Genomic DNA, 13,472 nt, shown 5'->3' on the forward strand with positions numbered 1-13,472 from the left:
ATATTCTGAACTTGAGAGAGATGTTTTCTTATTTGAGTATGATTTGAGGGAAAGACATTATAATATATTAGAGCTTGTTTCATTTTTGTTTTATATTGGTTATGGATATAATTTATATTTGATTTAATTTTTTTAAAATTATGTTTGTAAGCTTTATTAATTATTCTATTCCATACAAATATATGGAAGATAGAAATAAGAGAAAATATATTAAATAAAATATATTTTTTATTTCATAAATAATAAAAATAATGAGATAAATGAAGTGAAATGTGAGAAAATAACAAGTTTTGAGTAAAACTTTCAAATAAAAAAACCTAATATCAAACCTTTGTTAGAGTTTGTTTGATTATTATTATTTTTATTTTTGTATGATACTATATTAATTGAGTGTTTTTATAATTTATAAGTATTTTTTATTTCTCAAATTATGTTTATTTATTTTATGTATAAAATATTTTTTAATAATAAATAATTATTCTTTAAAATAATTAACATTAATATATTACTAAGACATATTACAACATTTTAATAATAATAATAATAATAATATTTTTCTAACAACTAATATGATATATCTTTTTAAATTATATTTTAGTGCATATATATTATATATGTTTTTCTCTTGATTTTCTTTTCAAATAATTTTTAAAAAATAAATAAATAACTTTTTAAGTTCACCTTGCGTACTACCAAAAATAAAATTTATAATGGTACGAACTCTCTATTAATCTTTTTCTATATCTACTTCGACTAATGAAACCACTAGATTGAGAACAAACATGTTCTTAATTGTGGCATTTTACATGAACAAACATGTTCTTAATTGTGGCATTTTACATAAAGCAATGGAAACAAGCTTATGATATCGTAATTAAACTTTTGACACTACACCAATTGTCGCTAAAAAACTAATCGAATAATCATTCCCCACAATGAATCAAGATTGCTCGTGAATTTTTTTCCACATAGAATAAATTCCCTCCAAACCCCGATGTATAATTAAACATTTTTGTGAACCAACCAGACCAATTGTAACCATACTTACATTTAATCATCGATGTCCAAAAACTATAGAAGAGCTTTATTAAAATAAATAAGATATCGAATATTCAAACCTTTTTATTAATTACCTTATTCCAACTAACTAAATGACAAAAGCGTTTATTATATATTTTTATTTTTTATTTTTAATATAGACAAACTCTTATATTCTCATTAATATTTGTAATTTTTATTTATTTATTTATTAACTTTTTTATCATTTTTTATATAATTTAAAATACATTTATTAAATTTAATTAACAAATTTTATTAACTAATAAAAATATATTAATATATGTGAAATTTTAAAAATTATTTAATATATATTTTTTTTTAATTTCAAATAGTCTATCTCAATTTTTATCAGCATTCAACCCATTTATTTATATATATATATATATATATATATATATATATATATATATATATATATATATATATATAATTTTAATTTTTATTAAAAAAAATAGATATATATTATAAACTCATTTTAATAATAAAAAAAAAAAAATATGACCAAGTATTTAAAAAAAAGTGGTATGAAAAAAATATTAATATAGACGCTATATAAATGCTTATTTAAATTTATTAACGTTTACAAATATTATAAGTTGAAAGGTTCAATATATCAATTTTAATAAATGATACGTTTAAATACGTTTTTTTAATATGTGAATTAAAACCGTGAGAGTAATTAAAAATAATAATTTTTAATAATAAATATATATAATTTTTTATGATAGAATATTAAAATATTATCATAAAATAACTATTGTATAAACTCTTTATTTTTAAATTATAATTGCTTTTATTGTAACTATATTATAATATTAATGAATGACAAATTAAAGAGGCAAGTAATTTAGATTTTATATAAATTATTTTTATACTTATTAATATTCTTATAAATTATTTGATTTTTTATCAAATGAGAATAAAAACTATATTAACACAAAGTTGAAAAATGATTCAACCTATTAGGTAGAGTTGTGGATTTAGGTGGTGATTAGATTGTGTTAGATCTTTAATATTGTCTGTGTCCAAATGTAGTCTATTTTAATGAAGGTGGTGTGTACCTTTGTTCACTCACAATATAATACCACATCGAGCTCATTTCGTGCTCCACTAATTCATACTCATATCTTTGCGGTGCAAATATTTTATTTGAAATTATTTAAATAAGATAAATGAGAAAATTCTTCTAATTACTAAATTAAACTTTATACAAAATGTTATTTTTAATAAAAATAATAATGTTTATGATAAAACTATATAATGATATGAATAAAATATTTTTTTTTTTTTACAAAATCTAGTAACTTTTAAGAAAAATGTTTGTAATATATGTATGGGTTATAAATTATTAACTTCTTAAAAAATAAAATCTAGTGCTAGTATCATTGAAATCACTAACAATTTATTTGTTTTATAAATTCATTGTTATGATCTGTCTCTTAATAGTTAAATAAATATTTGGTTTTATAATATACATATCCAACCATGCATACTAAGAATATCAGACAATAAAGCTAACATCATAATAATCCAATTTCAGTTAAGATATTTAATTCAGAATCAAATTTAAGACCTTCCTAACTAGATTTATAACCAATGATAAAACAAACAAATCATTAACAATAAAAAAAAACAAGTATTTTTAACCTAGTTTTAAAAAAACATAAGATAAAATAAAATTAAGGAAACAATAGATCAAATCCAGTGATTCATTCAACCATTAGAGAAAATCTGAAACATATCCTAATAAGTAAGAACCAAAGACAACCAACCACATTAGAATCTAGAAATCAATCCCCACAAACACACAAACAAAGAAACTAAAATCATTCTGGGTAACATAACTTTAAAATCCTTTTCTACCACTACTATGTCAGCCAGATAGATAGAAAAAAAAACTCCAAATTACCCATTTAGTAGTAAACCCTCCTCTTATTCTTTAGTGGTCTTATTGATGAGAGACTTGTGAATGTGAGGAATGACTCCACCTCCAGCAATGGTTCCCTTAATCAGAGTATCCAGTTCTTCATCTCCTCTTATGGCAAGTTGCAGATGCCTTGGAGTTATTCTCTTCACCTTCAGATCTTTGCTTGCATTTCCAGCAAGTTCAAGCACTTCAGCAGTCAGATACTCAAGAATGGCTGCAGAATACACAGCAGCAGTTGCACCAACACGACCATGAGCAGATGTTCTTGTCTTCAGCTGCCTGTGAATCCTCCCCACAGGAAACTGTCACACACCATTTCCAAACAACAGGTCAAAGAATGTACTTTTGATCTACCAAGTTCAAAATATGAAAATTTACATAATTATACCTGAAGACCAGCCCTTGCTGAACGGGAAATCGGCTGCTTTTTCTTGTCCTTATCTTTACTAGCTGCTGCAGCAGCTGCTGTTGTTTTTGATGCCAAAAGCCCCTTTCCTCCCTTCCCAGCCATTGTTTTGTTCTTAACAACAAATATGAACAGAGTTTTTTCAAAATAAAATACATGCATGCTTTAACCTACCCATCAAAGAACTATATAACCTAGAATCAACCATCTTCATCTTCATCTAAATCAAGATCAACATAACAGTAGACAATCCAAAACCCTAAAATCTAAGATGGGTTTGCTTGCCACTAAAAAACAGGACATGAAAATGTGTTTCCGCCCTAACCTAATTAAGATAATAAATTAAAAGTAAACAAAGAAAGATATGATACAGATTTAAGCAATTCTAATTAGAAATAAAGCAGTATTCTTAAATCTAAGCAAATACAGAAAGGGGGAAAACCTGAAAAAAGCCTCCCGAGAGTATTGAAGAAGACGAAGCCCGAATCGAGAGGGTAGAGAGAGAATATGGATCAAGTTAATGAATGAGAAAGGAAGCGTCTCTGACTGGTTTGATTCTTAAAAGGGTAAAAAATCATTCAATTTTTTCGTAACGCTTGGCGGGTTTTGTTTTCGGTGGGAATATAAAAACCTTAATTTTGGTTCAAATATTTGGGTACATGACCAAACTACCCTTTCTTTTGCTATTAATGTCAGTAATAACCTCTCGGGAATTTAGACTTTGACTCTATCCTACCCTAATTTTCTTTTTCTGTACCTATACGTATTAATAAAATAAAATATTATTAATTCATCTTTAAATCAAACTTTTAATAATGATGAAAATATCTTTTTTAGTCAATTTTATTTCCATTTTAATTATTTTACAGGTTTTCAAATTTTTTATTTTACTTGATATAAACATGTATAAAAAAATATGTATGTAAATATAATTTTTTAATTTAAAGAAAATTATTTAATTTAATTGTGTATAACTTATATGGTTAAGATTGATTTAAGAATTGTGCTTGCACATTTTGTGTGGGCATTGTGTCGTGCTATTGTTGTAGGTATTAATCATGTTTATAATTTTTATTAGGATGAATCAATTCTTTTCTTTTTGTATTAGATGTAGACACAATTATTTTTTTTAATGGATTATATAATATGTTTGATTTTGATTTTAATTAACTCCAAATGATTGTATCAACTTTACTTATATCAATCTTGTTTAATTTTGGCTTTCTTTTATAATTTTTAGAATTTTGTCTTAAAAATATTGTTGATAAAAAAAATATGTTATTTAAATTTTATTTGGTTTAATTATTCAAACATTTGTTTATATTTTAATTAATAATAACAGCAAAATAATAGAAAATTAATTTATAAAAAAATGTTTATAATAGTTTTAAATGTTACAGAAAAATTTTGAATTGGTCACATTTTTTTTCTTATTCTTGTGTAACGGTCAAAATTATTTTAGTTTATATATTTTGAATTCTTTAATTTTAAATTATTAGAATTAATCAACCGTCAAAACAATCTTACGTTGGAACTGGGTCCGGTCATTAAACACCTTTACTGACATAGGTAGATTAAATACCTTTATTGACATGCGTGTTTACTAGAAAAAAATTAATATTTTAAAATAAAATATTAAAACAAATAAATAATATAAAAAAATTAAAAAAAATAATAATAATAATTTTGGACACTAACCTAGTAGTTGTTAACGGGTTGATCTATTTACGAAACTTAAAAGGGTTAAATTATAATTAAAATGAAATTTAAAATGGTTAAATTAAATAAAAATTGTTTATATAAGTTTTATACTTGTGACATATTCATAATAAATTGTTATTTTTAAAAATCTTTTTTTTTCTTTTAGGATTAAATGTCTTTATTGACCTTCTATGTTTTTAATTATGGATATTAAATATTCATCTTTATTTCTTGTATTAATAATTTAATACCAGTGTATATGAATATAAGTAGTCATAAGGGGTTAAACCCGCAAAAATTTGTCGTCTGACGAATTTGAACTAGGACCTCTCAAGAAAACTGAGGATATTCATCTTTTTTTTGTCGCTATGTTAAAAGATATGATAAAAAATGTGGTCATAAAAAGTTAAGCACACATAACTCAAACACATTTAACCATTTAACTAAACGCATAACTTACCGTACGACGGACTCGAACTCAAAATCTCTCAAGAAAGTTATGAATATTCACGACTCTTGTTGTCACTATGTTAAATGACTTATACAAAATTTATAAATTAAACTAATGTGGTAGACAATAAAATTTGACTCCCCCAATATATATATAAAAATTAAATAAATCGCAAGTTATTAAAATAATTGTAAAAATTTTATATACTCGTTGAGAGATAAAAAAAAATTATTTCAGAAATAAGTTATATTCATTAAATATCAAATAATTAATTTTAGGATTTAAAATAAAAATAAATAATTATTTTAAAAAAATTATATTCATACTTCCAAGATAATTAAGATAAGGACCCAAAAATATTAATTTTTAATAAATATTATAAAATTCAAAATAATTAATTTAAATTTTGAATCATAAATAAAATAATTATTATTTAGGGAATAATGATGTATTTATAATACCAAAATAATTATCTAATATTCAAAAATAAAATAAATAATAATTGTGGAAACATTTTCTATTCACTAATTTTAAAATAATTAAAATTTATGACTTAAATAAATTAAATAATTATTGAAGAAAAAATTGTAGTAGATTAAGTCCGAAATAATTAAAAGAATACCCTTAAACACAAAAATAATAAATAAATAAAAATAAAATAATATTCCTATTTTAAAAAAAAATAAAAAAAAATGAGACAACGGATTAATGATGTAGACTGCAAACACACTTAATCATTTAACCAAACGCAGAACATGTCGCCCGACGGGTTCGAACCCAGGAACTTAGGGTTGGTATCCACCTCTTTTTGCCGCTAGACTAGAAGAGGGATTTAAAAATAAAAAAAATAAAAGAGAAGGTCAAAGGGGCTAACATTGTTAGACTAATGCGTGCAACCAACTAGTCAAACGGAGCGCCCAACGGTAGGCTAATGCCCAAGTCGTGGATCGCCCAACAAAAACAGAACACGAACGAAACGCCCATGCCAACTCAACGCACGTCTACGACATGTCTTCATCTTCTTCATAGCGGAATAAGAACAACCGATTATTTTGAAATTGGTCAATTTTTATCTTTAACATTTCTCACCCAAACAATAAAGTTTTAAAAGTGAAATGATTACTGTAGTTGTGTAGTCATTTATCCTATAAAGGTTGTCTTACTCAAAAAAAAAAAAAAAAAAAAAAAAAGAATTTGGTCAAGTAAGTGGATAGTCATTTATGATTTTTTTCCAAAATCCGACGACTTAAGCCAATTGCTAGCTCAAGCCTCTTATAAAATAAAATCCCCATCGAAAACGAAAAATATAAGTCCAACCTCAAGTCATCAATCATCCTCTACATTAAAACCGTCATTAAAATTTGTCTAAGTTTTTTTTAAGTGTTTTAGAAAATTTTGTATAGGGCTTCTAATTTTGATTTTGGCTAATCCAAAAGTTTGAACAGTGTTATCTAACTCATTTAAATAATCATTCATGTTATAAACAAAATTTGAAATCTATACATTTCACTTCATATGTTTTCATTTGCATAATTATCCAATTTATTTATTTTTTCGATGCCCACTTAGCCCTGATAAATAAATAAATATATTTTGAATTCAAAATCACATATGATTGATCAAATGTTCACATTCTCACACAGTTTTGAATTAAAAAATTTGAGTCTATGATAAGAATTAGAGGAAAGGATAAAAATGAAGTGGATGACAGCGAAGAGGAAACATTGAAAGTAGATCGAATGAAGTCAGACGAATGTGAAAGTAAATGTGAAATTCTTAAAATACTGAAATGTAATTCATTTTATTAGATTAGTGCTGACTCTTCTAAAACAAAACAGATCCAAGGGAATGATGTCAATGTTCACAGACAGTCATCATCAAATAGAACAGTTCAATTACCAATAAAGAAGCATGGAGCAAAACAGGTGATTAAAAAAAGTAGGTGGGCTGCGAGAGCAACAGATTGAAATCCGAAAGTAGCGGAAATAATATTGGCTACATTGAACAAGAATGTTAAGTAGTATGATTGGTATGTTTTAGTTGTCTGTAATCTTTGTTTTTTTTAATCAGATACTCTAGGGTCGTTTGATTCTTTTAATCAAAGTTTGAGTTTGTCTAACTTTGATAATTGACCATTTTTCTCATTTTTATGTTTTTAATGAAATGACGTTAAGTTATTTTCCCAAATAAAATAAAAATTAAGTGTTAAATAATTATTAGATAAAAAAAGAGTGTTATTATAAAATTCAAATATTAAATTAAGAAAATTAAAGGTGATATTCAATCATGTATTTTAATTTGCACACAAGAATATCAATGCAAATTTAGGGGTGTCAATTTAGGTGGGTCGGGTGGGTTCGAGTCGGGTTGAAGGATGTGCATTATAACAAAATTTCCAATCCAGACCCGAACCGAACCTGAACCAACCTGAAAACAACAAACTCAAACCCGAACCCAGACCAACCCGACCAACCCGACTAACCCGAAATATTCTACAAACTTAAATGGTAAATCATGCCTCACAATTGTTAAGATTAACAACTCTCTAAATCTTTCTTGACTAAAGTTTTGAGACATAATATTAAGACTTTTATCCCCTTATTCTAACAAAGCTTGAGCAATATCACGAGTTTTCTGTCTAGAACATTTGATTAAGGATATGACGGCGAAAATTACCTGTTCCCATGCTACTATCAACTTTGTATATAATTCCACATATTTTACATTTACATCGCAAATCTTCTCCCTCTATTTTAGGAAGCATATCAAAATACTGCCACCATTTTGATTTTAATGGTTTCTTTCGTTTACCAATACCACTTTCGGAGGCTTGATCTTGGGAATCAATGCACGTTTCTTTATTTGCATCTAAATTTGTCATAGGTGAACCCTCCACACTATCCTCCTCAAGATCAAGATTAATTTGTGAACCCTCCATACTAGCGGAGTTCAAGAGATTAAAAAATATGAAAATTAGAGAAGGAATGTATATTGAAGAGAAGTGAGAAAGATTGAAGAAAAAGAATAGTGAAAAAGACGGAAGGAATAAAATGAATAGAAATTAAGGATATGGGTTAGGCCCGTTAGGGTTAGGTTTTTTTTGTAAGGTAGGCAAGTTATTTTTTTTATTAATATATTAGGTGGGTCGGGTTGGGTGGGTGAGTTCGGATTGATGAGTGACCTGATTTTTTAATTCAGGTCAACCCGAGTTGACCCGAACCCAACCCAACCCAATTTTCTTTTTCAGGTTATATTTTGGGTCTGACCCGAAATGATTCAAACCCGAAAACCCCCGACCCTAACCCAATATTTTTCGAGTCGACTCGTGTCGGGTTGGCGGGTCGAGTTCATTTTTGACACCCCTAAATGCAATTAAAAACTAGACATTTTTTATTTATTAATTTCTTATAAAAAAAAATTATGTTAGTTAGATGATGAAGTTTCTTTTAATATTACATTAATAGTATATTTTTAAATGATTAGTTATATAAATTATATATTTGTACATAAAATTATAAATATAAATTAATAATTTTATGTGGTCTAAATTAATAATTTTAAGTGCTCTAATTATTAATATATTAATGGTGCATAATAAATATCAAAGTTCGAATTTCATCCTATTCCTATGCAATCTGGAACAACTATAAAATGTTATATAAATGAGTATTAATAATTAAATATATGAATTAGATTATTGATTGGTAAAATAGAATGTTATAAATAATAAAGATCAGGAGATGAGATAATTGATCGAGGTGAGAAGCTCCTGAGATGATGGATTGAAGTGAGAAGAGGTCACTAAGATGAGATAGATGGTGAAAAGTGTTTAAAATGAGTTGAGAATTTATTAAAAAAAAATATAATATTGGTAAAATATATTTATTATTTGTGTAGTAAGAATGATTAAGTATTAAGGATAAAATATTTATTCTTTTAAATATGAGTTTAGTGAATTATTTATAATGGTTAATTATATAATGATATATTCATAAAATAAATTATAAAGTAATACTCTTAAGTAGTATAATGGTTAAGTGTTTATAATAAATAACAAAATTAATATTTGAATTGCAAATTTAATACAACTAGCATGTAGCCCGTGTATTTATACGAGTAAATATATAAAACCGAGAAAAAAAATTACGGTTAAAATATAATAATACTTTTAATTTACTTTCACATATATATTCAAATTAACCACAGCTCTCTACCTGATAATTCAGATACTTTGAAAATTAAACATCATTATATATATATTAGTTAGTTAAAAAGTTGAACTTATATTGTTAAAATGTCCCGTGTTCATCGAATTTTGTGTTGAATTTAAAATATAAAGTGTTATTAGCCTAGTTGGTTAAAGGGTTATATTTGTTTTGTTAGGTTGCAAGTTCAAACCATTCCTATAACATTTTTATTTTATTTTTAACCGTTTTAAGTTTATGGACGGGTCAACCCACAATCCGACCCAAATATTAATTTACTCTCACATATATATCAAAATTAACCTTATTTATCGACCTGGCAATCCGGACATTTTAAAAATTAAGCATCATTATATGTATTTATAGATTAGTTAGTTAAAAAGTTGAACTTATATTGTTAAAATGTCCCGCGTTCATCAAATTTTATGTTGAATTTAAATTTTATTAGACTTGATTAAAGGGTTGTACTTGTTTTGTTAGGTTGCAAGTTCGAAACATACCTGTAACATTTTTTATTTTATTTTTAATTGTTTTAAGTTTATGGGCGGTCAACCCACAATCCAACCCAAATATTCATTACTCTCACATATATATTCAAATTAACCACAACCCTCGACCCGACAATCCGGATACTTTGATTATTAAGCATCATTATATATATATATATATTATAAAATTTTGTATTAATGGGTAATGATGAATAAATACGTGATTGAATTGTTGGTTAGTCGAAATGTGAAAAAATGTTTATAATGATGAGATAGTTGAATTTAAAATATTCGAAATAACAATTTAATTAAGAAACATGGTTGACCAAAATGAGATGATAAGAGATTTGTAATGACGATATGGTTGAGGGTGTAAAATGCTCGAAATAATAGTTCGATTAGAGAATAATGAATATGTTATTTGGCCGAAGTGAGATGGTAAGATCGTAAAAGATCGGTAATTATGAGATGATTGGTGGTGCAAAATGCTTAGAAATGAGGTCATAGAGATAATAATAGTTAAATATGTGAATGATATTGTTAGTTGATTGAAATGATGAATCATGCAAATAGTAATTAAAGATCTGAGAATAAAAGATAATGATGGTTAAATATATGAATAAGAATATTGGTTGACCAAATTGAGGAAAGATTAATGAATTCTCAAAGTTATAGCACAAAATTAGTAACTAAAAGGTGAATGTATAGTGATTGTATACAGGGGCAAACACATAAATAATTTCTCGGGGCTAAATTAGTTATACTTGTACTATTTTTTTCGATTAAATAAATGTATTTACTAATTAAAACTTTTCAATGATAATATAAATAGAGAAAAATACCTTAATAAACACAATTATAAAGTTATTATTGTCGATGAGTCGGTATAAAAGAATACAATTGTATTATACGAGACTCTATTTGTTGAAAATATTATAATATTTATTATTTTCAATTGCTGAAAAAATATATTTTTCAACATAAACTACTAAATTATAATTCATTAATTCATCTCTTACTCGTTTACATAAATCAGTCCGTCTTTTGCATAAAAACTCTTTCAACGAATGCAGTTGCAACTGGTAAAACTAAAGTCAGTTCTATCAAATGATAAACCAATGGAAAAACTAAATATTTTTTTGTTGCAATCAGTGTCTGAGCAATAATTCTCAAGTCTTCAACTGAAGAAAATTGAGAATCATCCCGTAAATTAAAGAAGTAAGTCTGAAGTTATTGTTCCCGTAAAATATTTCTTACGCTATGTCTTTGATCTTTAAAAAATTTAAATTGTATTATAACTTCGTTATGATAACTATTTGCAGTTCTCATATGACGATTGAATCTTTCTAAAGACTTTTTTCCAATTAATTAATTCACCGACATCGTCTACACTTTCTATATTTAAAGGTTTGAAAATGTAACACAAAAAACAAAATATCGCATCTTTTGATATACTATATATTGTAATCATGTATTTTTTATACCAACTTGTTTGAAAAATTATTTTCTAATTATCAAAAATTGTTTTTGGATATAAATGGTCATTTAATTGACATAGCCTTGAAGAACATATTCTCTTCGAGCTTGATCTTGAATAGAAACATTAAAATTCTCAATTGATTTCCTTAATTCCGAATCATTGATAATATCACCTAAATTTAATTCTGCACGAGATTAATTTTATTCATGTTCAATAACATTATGATCATTAGTAAGCTCATTAGATGATGAGGGAGACTCAGGCTGAGAATGAGAAGTATAAATATGAATTCGTTTATAAAACATCTCCATATCATAAATACATGGCCAGCCATGAGCAGCCCTAAGATTTTGGGACCCTATGCAAATTTAAATTTTGGGGCCCCTAAAATATTTTTTTAAAAAATATAATTTAATTTTAATTAATAAAATAAAATATAAATAATTAATATATTATAATAAGAGACTAAAAAGGAGATAAAAAGTTATTTTTATAATATATATTTAATATTAAAGGAGAAAAAAAGAGGAAAAAATAATATTAATAATATAATATTATTAAATATAAAAAAATGGGGGCCCTATAAAAGTGGGGGGCCCTATGCAAGTGCATTGGTTGCCTTACCCCAAGGCCCAAGGCCGGGGCCTGTATACATAAAAGAGTAAGAAAATAGAATATGAAATTTTAAAAAATTATTTTGCCTAATTTATTGCCTATTATCAACTATCAAACAATCAATGAGATTAAGTTTTGACCATAAAATAGTTAAACCTAAAATATAAAAAGACCCTCTTCAAATTCTTAAACCTTAAATCACTAATTGAAATTATTACCACTTACCCAAAAAACCAAAACCCTAAATGGCTAAATCACTAATCCAATGTTATTGCTGGACAATTTAAATAAAAAAAAAACTGAAACAGAATAAGGTCTCAAATTATATTTATCGTATCTTACTCAACTAATATAATTTAGACTTTTTAAGCTTTTTAGTTTAAAATTTAATTAAACTTTTTTATTTATTAATGGGTTTAAAGATTTTTTAGTTACATAGTTAATATATTATATATATTATATATAACATCTTTGGGATGCTTGGGATGGAGTTCACAACATTCCACCCTTTCTTGTCCGCCCCATCTGAGTGTATATATTGTGGTATTTTATTTATATTTTAATCGGCTTTAAATAAAATCAAAATTTAAAGTTAGATTATGCGAGTGAACATGCTATATTAAAAAGAAATGAAAAAAAATTAATTGTTAAAAATATATATTTAGTCAAATATTTGAATAATCTTATTACTAATATTTATTTAATCATGGCATAGCAGCAAAATATTAATAAAACATAAATTCTCTAAAACCCTATTTAACTCTTATAATTAAATAGAAGTGGACTGGCGGCTGCGGCGGCCTAGAAAAACGAACTTGGATCGCATAGCGTCGGTGACTTTGAACCATTTCCTGTCCTACCCAACTTTCAAACAATTTTTCCCAAACTATCCACCTTTTCATTCACATTCTCAAACTACCCACCTTTCTCTCTCTAAATCATTAATCAACCAATTAATTAACTCACTCTCTATCTTAACTCACTAATTAACTCCCTCTCTCTCTCTAAACCCATTAATTAACTCCTCTATCTCTTTCAACTATTAATTAATATCTTCACTTTTAAACTATTAATTAATTCAATTAAAATATATTATATAAATATTAAAATAAAATAACACATATGTTTTATTTTTATTTA

The 13,472-nt window shown here is 25.7% G+C and overlaps 1 protein-coding gene across 1 annotated transcript; it reads right to left on the reverse strand.

The window, feature by feature from the left end:
* Positions 1 to 2,750: 2,750 nt before the first annotated feature.
* LOC124931676 (probable histone H2A variant 1) lies at positions 2,751 to 3,984 on the reverse strand. Its single transcript, XM_047472198.1, has 3 exons — positions 3,835 to 3,984; positions 3,375 to 3,506; positions 2,751 to 3,288 (listed from the first exon to the last, which is right to left on the reverse strand). Exons 2-3 carry the CDS (start codon positions 3,495 to 3,497, stop codon positions 2,992 to 2,994), a joined length of 420 nt encoding a protein of 139 aa, XP_047328154.1. The 5' UTR covers positions 3,498 to 3,506; positions 3,835 to 3,984; the 3' UTR covers positions 2,751 to 2,991.
* Positions 3,985 to 13,472: the final 9,488 nt, after the last annotated feature.

The sequence above is a fragment of the Impatiens glandulifera genome, chromosome 3, assembly GCF_907164915.1.
Source record: "Impatiens glandulifera chromosome 3, dImpGla2.1, whole genome shotgun sequence".
Lineage (NCBI taxonomy): Eukaryota > Viridiplantae > Streptophyta > Magnoliopsida > Ericales > Balsaminaceae > Impatiens > Impatiens glandulifera.